This window comes from Fundulus heteroclitus, chromosome 22 (assembly GCF_011125445.2).
Source record: "Fundulus heteroclitus isolate FHET01 chromosome 22, MU-UCD_Fhet_4.1, whole genome shotgun sequence".
NCBI lineage: Eukaryota > Metazoa > Chordata > Actinopteri > Cyprinodontiformes > Fundulidae > Fundulus > Fundulus heteroclitus.
Window position 1 is genome coordinate 24,499,721 of NC_046382.1, and position 17,441 is coordinate 24,517,161.

At 40.6% G+C, this 17,441-nt stretch overlaps 1 protein-coding gene across 9 annotated transcripts in view; it reads left to right on the top strand.

The window, feature by feature from the left end:
* The window catches only part of zmiz1a (zinc finger, MIZ-type containing 1a), a 134,439-nt gene that overhangs the window by 109,464 nt on the left and 7,534 nt on the right, over positions 1-17,441 (top strand). For 5 of the 9 annotated variants that reach the window (XM_036126465.1, XM_036126466.1, XM_036126464.1 and 2 more), the window contains 7 exons: positions 14,250-14,385; positions 15,022-15,139; positions 15,249-15,469; positions 15,857-16,058; positions 16,159-16,440; positions 17,024-17,203; positions 17,306-17,374. In XM_036126465.1, coding sequence (XP_035982358.1) covers positions 14,250-14,385; positions 15,022-15,139; positions 15,249-15,469; positions 15,857-16,058; positions 16,159-16,440; positions 17,024-17,203; positions 17,306-17,374 — 1,208 coding nt within the window. Of the gene's footprint in view, positions 1-4,256; positions 4,293-14,249; positions 14,386-15,021; positions 15,140-15,248; positions 15,470-15,856; positions 16,059-16,158; positions 16,441-17,023; positions 17,204-17,305; positions 17,375-17,441 lie in introns of all 9 variants that reach the window. The other 4 variants (XM_021307597.2, XM_021307596.2, XM_012880547.3 and 1 more) reach the window with 1 other exon arrangement.

Here is a 17,441-nt window from a genome sequence, read left to right on the forward strand (position 1 = left end):
CGGCAGCCTGCGATGACTCCCTCTTTCGAAAGTACTGACTGCTGCGCCTGAGTTGTGTTCTGACTCAGTCAAGAAACACACACACACAAAAACAAGAACTAAAAACATTTGTTTGCCTGACTGTGAGGCCTGATCAGTTTGTTGTGATTTGGCTGCAATTAGTCTTTTTGTGTTTGTGCTGTATTTAATTTTTTTTTAATCATATGCTTTGCTTCGTTGCTGTCATGTTTTTGTCAAATTGTGGCAACATTTTTTTTTCCTTTTTACCTCATATCACTCAGTTTTGAATATATTGTGGAAACAACCTAATATGCGATTAACTGATCAGGAAATCGAGCAGCACTTATCATCCAGATTGACCTGTGAGAGACTGAGGTGGCAGAAACACAAGTGGTAAACAGCCCAATCTGACTCACGCTGGCGCTTCCTTTTCCTGTTCTATCGTTGTAGTTGTGGTGTTGAAGCTGACGGATCAAAGGTGGTTTTTAAATTTATCTTTCTTTTTTTTTTAAACCGCTTATTTTAAGCCACAGGCTCCTTTCTTGAAACACCTTGAAGACTGTTAACCCTTTGACAAAAGATGAACTTCACTTGGCTTAGAAAATATTTTCTGAGCCAAGTTCACAAGATTTTGTCTCATCTTTAACTAGTAGATTGTAGAGAATGTATTGTTAGCATGATTTTTTAATACATTTGCTTTCATTTTTATTTTTACTTGATGTACTCATTAGGAGTCTTAATCATCGTTATACTACCAGTTCTTAGTTTTTACATATAATTCCTGATTGAAGTGTCATCATTCTTCGATTGATACTAAATGGATGTGAATTTGTGAAATATATACAAAATTAGTCCTTTTTCAGTTGGAAGGTAAAAAAATTTGTCCTTCAGACAGATGTTTGATAGACTGACTGATACCTAATTATAAATATAGTTTACCAAGCCACAACATCTATAACTCCTTCCAGTTTATGCCACTTTATTTGGCATAAAAGTGTTTTTCTCTGTCCAGAAAAGATGTTTAATTTCCCCACTGTGGATTCTTTATTGAAAAGCGTCTCTCGGGCAAAAAACCCAGAGGTCGTCCACTCATTATGAGGAACAGGCAGCTAAAACGAGCCATGCTTTCCAGTTTTGATGGAATCCCTGTTGCCAAATTGTGTGTCTCATGGAGCAAAACAGTTTGAATGTGTAAAAGGGCATCCAGGCTATAAAACCCTGGACGGTTCTCTGCGAGCTTCTCAATCAATGTTTAACCTTAAAACTGACAAGTCAATTAGTCAAATGTCCCCTGCCTCTAAACACCTCACTCTTCAGACGCCTTATCAAGCAAACACAATAGATAGCACATCACTGCTTCCAGCACGCCGCTAACTTCCTGTTAGCCTGCGCCGGGTTTAAAACCACTGAAACCATTTGCATCCTCAAGCTAACAGCCACGCGCTGCACAGTCGTCAACCTTCCTCTTTCCTTTTCCCTCCGAGGCTTTGTTCGAATCACCAACTCCACGCGCTGTAGTGACCTCTTGCCGCTCGCCGAGAACTTCCCATCAGACTGTTTAGTGACTCATTGGTGACATTTGGCGCTGGAGTGTGTGAGCGCGCCTACGTTTGTTTTTGCAGCTTGTTTCTCCTTTTTTTTTTTTTTTCCTTTTCTGTAAATCATTGTCGTGCCTGGCAGCCGCCTCCTTCTTCCCACTAACAGCAAGTGGCCACATTAAGTTTTGCTACATGAGCTGCCTGACAGTTGGGGAAGGAATGTGTGGTAGAGCAAGCCGATGGCTCGCGTTGATAACAGCAAGGGAGGAGCTCTCAGAGAGCTGCTGGCTGTGCAGCCGGATTGATTCATGTGCTCAACAGATCTTTGTTACAGGTGTCTGGGCATCCTCTCACGCCCCGAGACGTTTGAGAACTTCCCGTTTTTCAACTGATGTGTTTTTTAAAGAATCCAAAGAAATCTCAGAACCTTTCACTCTCGTGCCTTCATTGAAGCAGCGACGGGGTGAGATGAAAGTGTCATTGTGAAAACTGAGACAAGTGGCTGGTTATAATTGAGCATGTGATATTTACTAGTTCCCCTCCAGCGGCGGGGAACTGCACGTGGCTGATAAGAGCCGTTCATTCACAGCCCGCTGTTCTCTGACAGTCCTCGCAGCCAGCATGTTTCTGCATAAGCTCGTTTTCACAAAGCCCAGACGCTGAATTTGTTTGTTTACTTATGAACGCACACTTAAGTTTACGCATTTGCTTTTTTTTCTTTTTTTTTTTCTTTCCTGTTTTAGTATGCATGCTTGTGTCCTCACAGCCGCTCATTCGCTGGATTTTAAGTGTTTTGGAGTAAAATATCGGCTATATTTTGCATTAATGTGAGTCTGGGGGATGTGCCTGTGATTGTTGTGACAGATGTAGTAGGCTGAACACGATGAGTCACCGAGCTTCTGACACTGCACCTCCAGCCACCTGAGTTTCACATTCATTATGTCTGCCATGGCTGTAGTTCACGGTCAAAATGCATCGACCTAAGAAATACAGTGTCTCTCAGTAGTATCTAGACCCTTGTGCCCTGATGCCCCTAAATGAAATCCAATGCAACACACTGCCTTAGTATACATACGGCTATTCTTTGTAGGCCTCAGAGGTTTCTACGGGGAAATTTGTGAACAAAGGGCATAATGAAAACCAAGGACAGGGATGGAATTGTGGAAACGTCTAAAGCTGGCTTAGGTTATAAAACAATTTCCCGTACGAGTATGGGGACGATTGCAAACATACCAACCCTTAGTCCTCCACGTAAACTAACAGACTGGGCAAGGAGAGCTTTAGTCAGAGGAGCAGCCAAGAGGCAGAGAAGCTAACCCTCAGGTGGGAGAATCTGTTGACAGAACAACCATTAGCTGTGTGCTCCACTAATCTCCCTTTTGTGGAAAAAACTGTCAAGAAGAAAGTCATAAGAGGTCCTGTTTACAGTTTTTTTCTGCCCACACAACAACATATAGGATGAAGACTGAACCTTTTCTCCTGTATGGAAAGGATATCTGGGGAGGAAAAGGAATACTCCACATAATCACGAGCAAATCATCCCTACACTGAAACATGGTGGTGACAATATCATGGTCTGAGGATGGTTTCCTTCAGCAGCGACAGGGAGGATTAGGCTAAACTCAGGGCAATCCTTGAAGAATAAACAACTAGAGACTGGAAAGGACATTTTGAGGTTAGGGTTCCCCTCCCAGCAGGACAACAATCCAAATTGTGGACACAGCTACACTGGCTTAGATTAGCGAGAGAATTTTAAGTATTGCTTAAAAATCGATGTTCATTTACACTTTCCATTCGTTCTCCAGTATTCTGCAAAGACAAACGACTAAAAAAAATCAGTAATTATGTTAACAAAACCAATAGAGACAAACCTGCCCACACTATTCACATGCTGGATAAAATCCCAATGAAATCCATCCAAGCTTTGATGTAATGCAACAAAAAGGTTCAGGGGTTAGGAATAGCATTGCCAGACACTACATGCAGTCTTATTATAATTATATCAAACTTAACCTTGCTTAATTCTGCGATCTCCTGCCATCACTCAACATCATCATTCTATGTTTTCTATGATTTATGCCGGCTTTCATCGCAGCCTGTTTCTGATCATTCTTTTGGGAGTTTTTTTTTTTTTTTGTTCCTTCAATTCCCCCAGATGAAGTGGTAAAAAAAAATCAGCTCACTTTGTTTGTGGTAACTTTTTGGTCAGCAACAAAACCACCTGTTAGTTGCAAGTTCAAGTAACTTTGGTCACTTAAAAGATGGGCGACATCAACTAAATGTTGACATGCTCTTCATTTTTCAGTGATCTAGGTGTATTTTTGGATCATGATATACCTCAAATTGAAATAATAATAACAACAATAATAATAATAATAATAATAATGATAATAATGCTTTTAAAGTAATTTTTATTCTTGTACTCTCTTTTATGCTATACAACTTGAAGCTAGAAGACTCATTAAAAGACCCATTTAAAATCTACTTTAAATTGCATACAGGATGTTTATCTTCATGTCGAGTCCCAGTTTAGGTCTTAGTAGTATCAAAAGAAAGCATAGTGAACATAACTTTTTGTATTTTTGGTGGCTAAGTGTGACTAAAATAGCCCTGCATTCGCCTTCTGGTCAGATCACACTTGCATTATTGTTTGGTGTTTATGCTTCTTCTTCTTCTACCTCTGACCCCATTTAAAAATGTGTGATTTGAACCCCACAGAAACCAGCACCTGCAGGAGATGTCAGAGTGACTCAGGTAGAGCTACCCCTCCATTCTGGGCTGCAGCATCATTTCCTTTTTATTTTTTATTTATTTTTTTGGCTTTTATGACCCACACACGCATCGCCGGGGAGGTGGGAATCTGCCCACTCCCTTCATCTCAACCTGTTCTCAGTATTTTCATTCATCATCTCCTGCTCCTCCTCCCCGCCCACTGTCTGGTCTCAGATCTGGTGCGTCACCAGAGGTTGTGGAGGGGATACTGTCAAATTAGTCAGATTAAAAAGAACAACGATAACAAAGCAGATTTTTTTTTCTAGTGCAAATTCTTCAAAAACAGGAAAGAACACTATTGAAAATAACTCAGCATAGCCCGTCTGTAACAGGAGCTTCAGATTTGAAATATCCTGACTGTGAACTGGGTTTTGGTTAAGTATGATTCCTGACAGAGCTGTCTCTTTGCAGGGCATGTTTAGGTTGTTCTGCCTCCGAGCTGGTGAGACTAAAGCCTATTTGACATGCTTCTCTCTTAAAAGAAGTTGGCTTTTACAGAGAGGGGGCAGGAAGGGGGATCTCATCGACTGCTTAAATGGCTTCCATTACACTTTCAGCAAAAAGCATGATTTTATTTTTTATTTACAATTCAAAGGATTTATTTTGTCTCCCCATATTCTTTCTCTGCATAATATCTTGTGCCCACACAGTGTAGGCCTACCTGCCGGTGTTGTACAAAGTTCTGCTTTATAATATCTATCATGAATCGCTGCTTTATCATCCCACACATTGTCTCTGAAGGCTTCCTTGTCTTATGCTGCAGTGTTTCTTGCTCAGAAAGTGTACATTTTCATGTAGTAGTTCCTTCATTTATGTTATTGTTAAAAAAAATACAGTAGACTGAAAGCAGATTTAATTCACAATGTACAGTTTTTCATTTAGATCTATTGTTTTCAACATAAAGGGCCGTGCTTTAAATTTGGCAATGCCTGCCTCAAAGGCAGAGGCTCTTCTTCAGTTTTAAAAGACTTTGTTCAGCATTTCTCATTCCTGTTTTCTGTTGCGACATTGGATTTCTCGGACACTGTAGTAGTTAAGCAGAACTGAACCTACAGCTACAGTGTGACAGTATTGACGCCTTATAGGCCTCATGGCATGAAAGTGCAGAATATTTGGTCAAACAGTCTTTTTAGTTCAATTTCATTGAACTTGGACTATTTACTTACTATTTTTAGTTTTATCTGCAGCATTTTGGTAAATGTATATTGAAGGATGCGCACTTTATCAAGTTTTTATTATGTTCCTATTATTTAGGTATAGGCAGGTTAAATAAATACATAAATACTAGTTTCTCAGTGTCATAGTATTTATAGAAAAATATAAAACCAGAATGTATAACATCTTCAAACTGCTTTTTTAAACAATTATGTTCAATTATGTTAAAGTTATCTATAAGACTTATTTCTCTTAATTTCAGTACATAGCCTTGCAATTCAAAGTAGGGAGCAAACACCTGCTTAATTGAAGTTTCTATTGTTTATTGCCCAGAAGATTACTCCTATTTGACATTCTGCTCTTTAGAGATAAACACAAAATAACAGCTTAGCTGGTTAATTAGTTGGGTTGTATTCTCGGGTAGAGTTTGCACCACTGATTGCTTGCATATGTTGCAAAATGCCGCCACCTGAGCGCCCCACCTCTCGTGTAAGCTCCACATATTCACCACTACAAAATATGCCTAGCTAGCACTCACTGAGATCACTTCATTATGGCTTAAGGTTAGTTTAAGTTTGACGCATCTGCGAGGTCCGCACTGCCATATTACGTCATTTTGGCTACCGCGCCACAAAAGTTCCCGCTCCACGCACCTAGAAAAATTCCTAACCATGTGGACAGCCCCATGCGGAAAAACGTGTATATATATATATATATATATATATATATATATATATATATATATATATATATATATATATATATATATATATATATATCTTAGTGTTTCGGCCCATAAAGATCACCGTGATCAACAAATTGTATCAGACAGATATCGCCGTCACTCTTGGAAAGGCAAGAGGATTTAAAATGTTGGAAACAACTGTGTTTTCTACTTCTACGTATAGCGGGGCGTAGTACGCTTGGCATAGGAGCAAAACGCCCTCTAGAGTCTAGGAGTATAGCTCAACTTTGGAGAAAAAGCCGCACGGAGAATAAATGCTGCAGACGTGTCCGCACGTCTCTACTTGTTCGTGCATCAAGCATAAAGCAACCTTTAGTCTGCGCAAATGCTTCACTCACACCGCCATCTTGGATACTGGAAACAGCAAGTGATATAAATGGCATACTGTGCTTTCTGATTAATTCGACTAATAACTAACTGACCACATCGATGCTTTAATAAAGTATTAAAGTTGAATTCCCAGACGGTCATTTGAAGATATTAAAATGAGACAGTTGATGTAATAGCAAAACTAATGTACTGACAAAGGGAAATGCTGTATGTTCCACATCCTTGCTCATATAACAAATGGGCCCTTTAGAATGGGAGCACATACGAAACTCCCATTCAATTCCTGAACTGTAACGTGCATTTTCAATATGCTAGCATGCGTGGCGAAACAGGAAACGGTGTTAGCAGTTCCAGTTAGCACATTACCCTAAAGATGAGTGATGGTTGCCGCCGTTCTACTTTCTGCATCGTGACACCTGTTCTTGTTCTTTTCTTTTGTTTGTTTTTGGAGGGGACATTTGTAACAATCCGTAAGCATTTTCAAATGGGCACACATTTGTCTCGCAAGGGGAGGAAAAAATAGTAGCCTTCTTTTTAAGCCAGCTGACCAAAAGTGCACAGCAACAGGTGGAAAGGAGACTGCTGCGTTGTTCTCAGCTCCATAAAGCCACTGACAAAACTCCGTTCACTCTGGCACTTCCTACGCCGCCGCGTTAAAGGGACTCTAACAGAAAATGTTATCTTTTTAAACTGTGACCAGGACTAAAGAGTCTTTGTCAATAGATCCGTGATAAAACGTGTTTACGCTGGTATCCTCTCTTCCATAAAAAATTAAGTGGCAAACCAGTAATTGCAGCACCACGTTTTATTGTTGTCGATTATCTCAAGATTAAAACCATATTTCATGATTAAGCTCTTCTGGTTGAAAACAAGTGGAATAAGTGACAACACTGCTGATTGGTTTCATAAAAGAGAATGTAACACAATGAAGTTAATCATAGATATTTGGGATAAATTGACACAAATTGTCTTCATTCGGCAAAAACGAGTTTCTGCAGAATTTCATCAGGTTTTGCAGTTTACGTTTGGGAAATATCCATCCCATTAACACGCCTCTGCTGCTGGCTTAGCATCACAACCGCGTTTGTGTTGACGCGCGTGTATGCATATTTGATTATGTGGTAGATCAACATCTTTATATTTAAAACACATTAGATGCTCATTAAGAAAGTCAGATTGCTATCGGGCAGCTTACTGATTTGTGTCGGAGTATGCACATTTTAAATACTTCCAGAGGGTGGAGACTTCTTTGGCAGAATATCTGGACACACACGCACACATATGCTTGTTCGTGCTCGGCACCATCAGAGTTCATAGCAATTAGCATTTGGGTTTCCTTGTAAAAAGGACTTGTACTACCACTCTGTCATTAGTTAATGGGGCTGGTTCGCTTTCTGCGTCTCTCCCGGCTGCTCCCAGGAGGAGCGGTCGAGGTGAGGTGAGAACGTGCCAGAGCTCCTGCTATCTATCAATCAGCCACACGGCATTAAATACAGCTTGAGTGTGGAGGGCCCATATGTCCCGTGTGTCATTACCAGGCATTACTCAATTAAAAGGCCTCAGCTTCTGAGAAATGGAGCTTCCTCAGAGAGCCAGCTTATGCCCTGATGTCACTGCAGAGATGGACAGAGGAGCAGCGGCGCTTGTTAAGGAGGCGGTCCGTCAGAGAGGCTGCAGAGTCTGTGTGCAATGCATCAGAGCGTTAGTTGAGCTGCACAGACCTCACTGTTATAGCCACTTTGCAACCATAGCTGTCTTTAGGCAAGCGTTTAAAATAAGTTTAATTTGGGGGGCTCTCTAAAATATTGTGTGGTTGAAGTAGCTCCTTTTAAAGGTCTGTTTGGTACATCTGAAGGTCATATTCTCATCTAAGTTTAACGTCGAAACTAATAAAAGTGTAGAGGATAAAGTCAAAAGGCATAAGAAAGACAAATAAAATATAGGAAAATAAATTCATATTTTTGAAAAAAAAAATAAAGGTGATTTTTTTGTATCATGCATTGGTCTGGGTTCAGTGTTAAATAAAAGGCATTTCTCTCTGCTTCGCTATTAAAGAGGCTGGAAACTTGAGGAGAAAGTTAGTCCACTTTTACCGTAAACATTTTTATCTTAACATGTTCCCTGCAACATTTTAGTTGTCTTAAACACCGTCACGTTCTGTCGTAGAGTGGCGAGCTCGACAAGGAAATAGACTGTTAAGCGCGCATTAGAGCCGTCATGCCATTTACATGTTTAACAATGCACCACAGTTGTGTACCGGCTGCCTAACTTCCTTGTACAGAAACTCTTGTACTGGGGTTGTTGTAGAGCGTCAAAATAGGTGCAGCAGCAACAAGCGTCCCTTCAGCACTGGAGGATAAGCCATCAGGCACCGTTGTAACATGTTGCTAATACGCATTATGTTTCACCACGTAGCAGCATTCTGTTGTTGTCCACAAATCTGATGTTGCAATATTTCAAGTTGCAGCTGTGCTCCGCAGAGCCCTAGTAACAAACGTAGACGTCACGTTTTAAGAAAAGTAGAGTTTGATGATCCGCACTACTTGTAAAGATAAAAAGATAGCAATAAACGGAAACTCTGAATTTATCCCACGTAAGTGGAAAGAAGCCCAGCCGAATGCAGTGATCCGTTGTGTCCTTTAGATCTATAAGCGGCAAAGTGACAGGAAAATGGAAGCACACAGGTACACGCAGATAAGCAATAATATTAAAAATAACTCAGAGATTGTACAGTAAGGTCAAATATACAACAGAAAAATTATGCAGCTATGAAAAATAGCGTATGTAAATTGTAGGAAATGTATTATTTATTACAGCCTTATTGATCTTTTCTGTGGCAGAGTTAATTTAAACAAAAAAAGGGCTTTCAAGTACACATTTGATGTACTAAATACACTCTTAGTTAAAATCATAACAACTGTAGACATTGCAACAGAACAAAATGTGACCCACAGTACTCAATATTAAAACTTTATATATTACTTAAAGGTGCATAGTGCAAGTTTTGAAGTTAAATATTGTTTATTTTGTTTTCCATATCATGTATTTACCGCAGTTGTATCTATATGCTGGATATTTCATTTATGATTGAGTGATTCGGTTCAAATCCTCTGGGCGTGGGTGTGACGCGCTGCACGCTCTCTTTCACAGACACATTATCAGATGCTTTTCCTCTCCTCCCATGAACGTGCACGCCACTGGTGTCATTTCAACTAGTTGCCAGAGGGGGCAGATGTCTGTGCTTCTTTAACATAAATATTGTGTACAATAAAAATTATATTATTGCTTATCTGAACAAATATTGTGTATCTGTGCTCTTCCATTTTCCTGTCTCTTTGCTGCCGCTAGATTGCCCAACTTCTGTGCCACCAGCATAAACCCAGCATTTGGGTTAAATAAATAATCTAAAATTGATTATTTTCCTTTTTATCGGTGTAAGTTTTGTTGTTGTCAAGTGCTCCAGGGAAGCTCTATATGACTGTGTGTTTGTGGGAAAAATGGCTTTATCTGAAAGCCTGCGAGCAGTTAACCTTGGCTTTGTCTTCATCGGGCTGCAGTTAGCATCTTCATTATTAAGTGCGTAATTAAACTGTAAAGGCCTCAGTGTTAATGAAATGGGAATAAGTGAAAAGATGAAAGCGAGAAGACGGAGACCTTGGCTTTTTCATTCCCGGGTTTTTGTTGGCTGAGTGTCTTCAGTGTTGGCATCGGGCGCTGGGTCCTTTCTGCTGATGACATTAACAGACCTTTTAATGAGGACGACTTCAGAAGGATGGCTTCATATCGGTCTTTGACGTTGTTTAGTAAATAAAAGAGAAAAGCTGTGAAGAGGTTGCTGTGTAGTCTCGCACTTTGATGGCGTTTTCAGAGACAAACAGAGGACAGGTTAGATAAAGGTCGAAGAAATTAGCTTTCCACAAGAGGTTCAGAGCAAACCCAACATGCTTCTGATGAACTTCAGGCAGATTCTGTAGTTCGTTGCTATTCTGATACGATAAAAAAAAAAACAACAAACAACTTCCAATTCTCTGTCTTTATTTCAAAGTGACTCTGTCATTCATTCTCAGAGATTTGGGGCCTAAATGGTGGGTTGCCAGTTGAAGAGACAGTCACACTGTGTGGAGGTGGTGATTTAGTGTGGAGATAAGCTCTGTGTAATGGCAGGGTGGGGTAAATCCACTTTAACAAGGAGGCTTGGCTCTCTTCACCCTCAAGAGGAAAACACTGTGGCTCCTCTCCTTCGCTCTTCATTCCCTCTGTTTTCATATTCAGAGAAAGCACTTGTCCGATGAGCTGTTTATCTTTTTGAAAAAGTGTGTATATATATATATATATATATATATATATATATATATATATATATATATATATATATATATATATATATATATATATATATATATATATATAGATAGATAGATAGATAGATAGATAGATAGATAGATAGATAGATAGATAGATATACTATATTACATGTAAAAAAAATGTCAAAGATTAATGAACTTCTCTTAGTTTAGAGCATTCAAGAGGGTCTAAAATACTTCTGCATAAATGAAAAATAATTGTGTGATGCGTCTATTTACATTTAAAAAAAGCACATCTTGAATTGCCGAATTAAATACCTGTGATTTCTAAAACTGTTGCTGTATTCAACCGAATGTCATTTTGACTTTTTTCTGGTGTGATAAGATAAAAGGGATGTTTAAATCAGCCACAACGAAGGATTAAAAATGCATTTGAAGATAAAGTAAGATTAGCACATGATTGCCCTGAACAAAGAGTACTGTGCCTTCTTGCTGAGGCTGTCTGAATGCGCCTGGGAGATCGCAGAGGATTCTTAGCGTTGCGCGGCCGTGCCGAACAGAGGAAGTAAAGGACAGCGGAGATATCACTTTTTCTTACTTCCTACATTGATCTTATCTGCAACCCCAGTCGCTCTGTCTCTCTCCTTTCAACTCTCACGCTGCGTCTCTGCCTCTCGGTTGTGAGAAAACCGGGAGGTCTCTTTTGTACTGCAGATTGATTTCACACTGCAGGTAGATCTGATGGGATAAAACTGCTGTAAAATACACACCCCGCAAATAATCCGAGTCAGTTCTGCTGCATTAGGCTGCCCTCTGGAGGCTTTGGGAGCAAGCACACAGTTCAGTGCAAAACAACTTACAAGATCTCTGAGGTTATTTTAAAAGATGTGCATAATAAAGCCTTTATTTAGCCAGGAAGTTCTTGCTGAGAGCATTTCCTACTTCCTACTGGTGAGCTCAGGTCAACATGGCATCTTAAATATAAACTAAAGCAGTTTATGTAAAACCTACATGTGGTGATCAAATCATTACAAACTCTAAAACACGACAATTAGAGATGTTAATGCAAAATTAAATAGAGGCAATGTTAATTATTTGAAACCATACCACGTGAAATTTAATTAAAATCATTGCCAGTAAAATGCTAATAAACACAATTGATTCATTAAGAGCTGTTTCTACAGAGACCTTTGAAAATAGGAAGAGAGTGTTTTAATATTGATATATTTTCAAGCTTTTAAATTTCCAGAAATGTGGCGCGCAATAGAAAAAGGCAGCTTTGCCAGCTTCTGTTTTCATTCTTGGAACAGCTTTTATTTTAGGACTTGGTATCAAAAATACTCTTTTGTTGATGGAATAATTACTTTTTATTTCATAATTTATGTATACTGTCTCTACAGTTTTTTACTGCAATTCTGATGGGGGTGATACCTGAGCACCTCCTATTAACATGTTGCCACTGATCTTGAGTGTGTACGTTAATCTTTATCCTGGTCAGCCATTGAGGCCAGATTCTTGCTGCATCATTCGCCTTATATATGTTACTTCTGTAAATCACTGTGTATGACAAACACTGACAGACCGTAAAAAAAGTCTGTTACAGGGCATTACAAAAAAAAAAAAAACATTTCAGAATGGGTTATATATCACCTAAGGGTATGTTATAACTAGGACTATGGGGTGAAATCTAACATCTCAGTTCTTTTGTTTGAGACAAAACAGTTCAATCTACGTTTGTTGCAGATACAGAACATTTTCACCATGTAAAAAGCAGTCATGTTTGTACCACATTTTGAACAAATGGATTTAAGAGCTCCTACGAACAGCCATACATGCCAAGTGTCTGTCCCTGATCTCTGTTAAATCACATTTTCTACTACAAAAATTACCCAAGCAAGCCACTCAGAGCTTAATCCACACTGGTAGACAAAACTTTAGCCACAGCTAGCAGCTGAAAAATTAGCCCAGGATACCAGCTTTAAAAAATTTAGTGTTTCATCATTGAACTTTAGTAGCAACCTTATGCATTGCCACTACTAAAAAACAAATACTTTAATAGCATTCTACAGTACAACATTTTAAAGACATCAGACATCCATTGTTTATGACCCCAAGTGATCAAGCAGAAACCTATTTTAACCTTCAACCCAATGATCTCAAACTCAAATCTTTGAGGGCCGGTGTTTAGATACGTTCCCTTGCCCTACACAACCAAATAAAAAAAATACTAGTTTGATATGACCAGTCGTATAAGTAATATATGTGGGACATTTTCCAACACAGAGAGAAAAGAGAGTTGAACACAATTTTTAGTTTTTGTTGTGATTGCAAAGTTAAAAAAAAAATAATAATTTCATGCAACATTAAAAAAAATCTATTTTACTCCCATTTTAACATAGCATCTTTGGAAGTGTCAAATAATAATTTGTGGTTTAGTCAGATTTCTAAGCATTATGAGAAGTGAAATTTGCTGCATTTGTACCGTCCCACGTTGACAGTAGAAGGATTACCTGCAAACCTGTTTAAGTTTCAACAAAGATTGGTGCTGTGACTGAAAAGCTTTCTGTATAAAAGCTTCACGGCTTAATTTAAATGTCATCCAGTTAGTTTGTTGTTCAAAGTCATTTAGGAAAATTAAGCATTAAAAGAAATGACTGAAATAGATCTTTATCGAACAGCCTTAGATGCAGTAAGTGGAAGTGATGTAGTATTAAATAAACATGCACTTAATGCAGAATAATCAATGTGATAACTCATTCTTAAAATTAACTAATTTAAATGGGAACTAAAATAGATTCTTATACAACAGCCTTAGATGTAGTAAGGGGAACTTGATACAGTTTGTACTGTTTTTCTTAGAAGCATCTAATTAAAACGGGGGCTAAAATAGATCCTTGTGGAACGCCCTTAGACATTAATGTATTCAGCTGATGTATTGTTACATAAAGAAACTCTTAACATGGTGTGATCAAAGTGCAAGTTCATTTCTAAAAACAGAGAATCAACTGGGGGCTAAGACAGGGACTTGGGGAACACCTTTAGATCAATTAAGTGGGCTAATTTAGGCGTATTATTTCATAAACATGCTGTTATTGCTATAGGATCACTGTTCAAACTAATGTGCAAAAATAGAGATTATAATTTGGGGCTAAGATAGTTCTTTATAGAACATCCTTATATATTTTAAGTGTAATTGATACATTACTCAGTAAATATGCTCATCTGGCACCATAATCGCTGCCACAACTCATTTCTAAACACAGAGAGTTAAAATGGAAATCAAAATTGATTCTTGTCATAATTGCGTTGGATATCGCAACAGGAGCTGATGCACATGCAGCAGCATCACGGGGTCTAGAATAGGTTGACTGACATGTGCTTATATGTGTGTTGCTTTCCATGCAGCTCTGCTGTCGTCGTGGTGCGAGGAGCTCGGCCGTCTCCTCCTGCTGCGTCACCAGAAGAACAGGCAGAACGAACCGCAGGGAAAAGTCCCCATGCAGCCCAGCATGAACAGCATGAAGCCTGGTCTCACACACAGGTCAGTCGCATGCATGAGAATGAGTTTCCGTCAGACAGACGGTAATAAAAAGGAGAGATAGTTGCTACCGAGACTTTCTATCAACTACAAGGTGCAGATGTTTGCAGAGAAAGATATCCCAAGAGCCAGAAACATATTCTTTTCCTCATCCATTTCTTTTCCTCTAAGAGAAAATACTGGAATTAGCTACGGTGCATGTTCTCCCCCCCTCTGAGGATCTTTTGGGGAATGTTGTGCCTTTTATGAGGAAATATTGAACATGTCGTCCATTCCAAGAGCTAACCTCACAGTGAAAACAACTTCGCCTTCCAAAAACAGCACTTCTCCCCCCTCTGCACAGACCACTTGTCTCTACCCAAGAGGATTTAGTTTATTTATTATATGCGCCAGACTCCGTCTTATTTGTTTATGTCGAAATTACTTAAATTCCAACTCCCATCTTCGTATTTATGTCCGAGAAATGTTTTCCACAGCTGCAAGAGCCGCTCACGTTTAATTTTGTCCTCGTGTGTCTAATAAGAAAACTCATTATCAGGTCACTGAAAGCTTTTCACTCTGCGTCCTCCTAGCTTGACTCAAACGCCACAGCACAGCACGAGCTTAAGACTCATAACTGTGTTTTTATCTGTTTTCCAGCGATGGATCCTTTCCTTATGACTCTGTCCCCTGGCAACAAAACACCAACCAGCCCCCAGGAGGGTCACTATCCGTGGTTACAACAGTGTGGGGTGTGACCAACACGTCACAGAGTCAGGTATCTCCTTCTTTATGAGGCGGCTTTAATTTGCAGATCAGACTCATCAGTTCTCTCTTGTTGGCATGTTTGTTTGTTTTTATTTGTAACTGTTAATTGCCATCCGTAGGTGCTGTGTAACCCTATGGCCAACAGCAACAACCACATGAACCCCGGGGGGAACCACATGGGATCGGGCATGTCTGCCAGCGCAGCGGGGCTCAGTTCGCCGCAGTTCAGCGCCCAGCAGCAGCAGTTCCCAAACAAAGGAGGCTCTGGGCAGCCGTACATGCAGCAGGGCATGTACGGCAGGCCCGGCTACCCCGGCGGTCCTGGGGGATACAGCGGAAGGTGAGAGACTAAATCAAGCCGTTATTTATGTGGTATCAGCCTGTGACAGGATATACTCGTGTTAAGGTTTGATGGGAAAAGAAGGGTTTGTACGTTTAACACAAAACACCTTTTTATATCTGCGCTGTTGCCAAGAGGCACAGACGAGGCGGGTCAGAAGTTTACTTACAGGGATATGAAAGACATTAATTTTGTATCAGCTCTGTGTTTTGTCATGAATTGTGGGTAAGAGAGCAGAAAATAAAACCCGCTGTGTAGTCAAATGTCCATAATGTCATAGAATTGTAGGAACCCTGACTAGAGCTGTGCAAACAGAGGTCAGGGGTGAACACTGAAACTGAAAGAAAGTCCCAATTAACCTAACAACTCCCGCTGTTGTTGGTTTAGTTACTCTGGTGGTCCAAACGCCCCTCATGGAGGTATGGGGATGAGCGGCCACACGCGCCCGCCTGGTGACTTCACTCCCCCGGCTGCTGCTGCTGCGGCTGCGGCCGTTGCCGCTGCTGCTGCCACAGCCACGGCCACGGCGACCGCCACAGTGGCGGCTCTGCAGGAAACACAGAATAAAGACATGAACCAGTACGGTCAGGTAGGGAACCCATCTGACAACATCCGCCAGTCTTCTTGTGACCCACATTAAGCCCGTTTATCACTTGACCTCTTTTTTATTTATTTATCTTAACCCACAGATGTGCCCGTCGTTCCAAATGGGCCCCGCACCGTCCTACAACAGCCAGTTCATGAACCAGCCGGGTCCACGGGGACCCCCTGGTGGTATGAATCCAGCCGCCATGGGCTCAGCCATGAACAACCCCAACATGAGCGGTCCTCCGATGGGCATGAACCAAGCTCGAACCCCAGGCATCGGACCCTTTGGAGGTCCCAGCCAGAGGATGCCTCAGCAAGGGTATCCTGGGGGCCCGCGACAGGGCATTCCCATGCAGGGGATGAAGAGGCCGTATCCTGGGGAGGTCAGTGGAAAGTTAAAAGACTTTAAAAATACGACGTTACCTGTAGCGCTGTGCATAAAAATCGATACAAAGATTAATATTGATGTTTTTAAAAACAATTTAATATCGATATTCTGGCTTTCAATATCGATATACCTCCCAACCCCTAGGGGGCGTTATAACAGCGTGCCATTACTGTTCACAGCCAGGAAGTGCAAGTGAGACATTTGCTGAATGGCCGACAGGATTTTAGAAGCGCCTTCATCCCTTAGATCAGACATTTGGGCACATTTTTGGTTGCGTGATACATTAAATGCATTGAACCAATGCACTTTATTTTCCTGTTGTTATATCAGTGTTTAATACATTGAACATAAATATAATATTTGGCTGGTTTTGTTGATTGAATGACTTTGAGCATTAATTTGAAAGTAATAAATATCAACATTGGAGTCAAATCAAATCAAGTTGAGCTATATAGAGAACCGTACTGTATTGTGAGCTATGTATCGAGAATCGTATCGAATCAGCTCATCCTGGATGATACCCAGCCCCTAGTTACCTGTTGCTCTTAACTTTAATGTCTTTGACTTTGGTTATTCAGGGGGGCTATGGGGGTCAGCAGTTCGGGCCAAACAGCCAGTTCCAGCCGCAGCAGGGACAGTACCCGTCATCTAACCCGTCTCGGCCGCTGCCTTCGCCTAACTACCCCAGCCAGAGGATGCCTGTGCAGCAGGGCCAGGGACAGTACCCCCCTGGTATGCCCATGGGCCAGTACTACAAGGTCAGTTCTCCCACGTCGTCTTCACTCTCCACACGTCCTGCTCAGTTGGAGACAGATCAGGCCTGGGAACGTAACAATCTTGGCTTTTGCTTTCCCCCGCAGCAAGAGCCCTTCAATGGTCAGAGCAGCGGCTTCACAGGAGGTGGATACTCCTATAACCAAGGCAGCGGGGTGTGTTTTAACTTCCCTATTTCAGCTGTCACCTGAATAAGTCATGTTTGTGCACTTGTTTAATCTC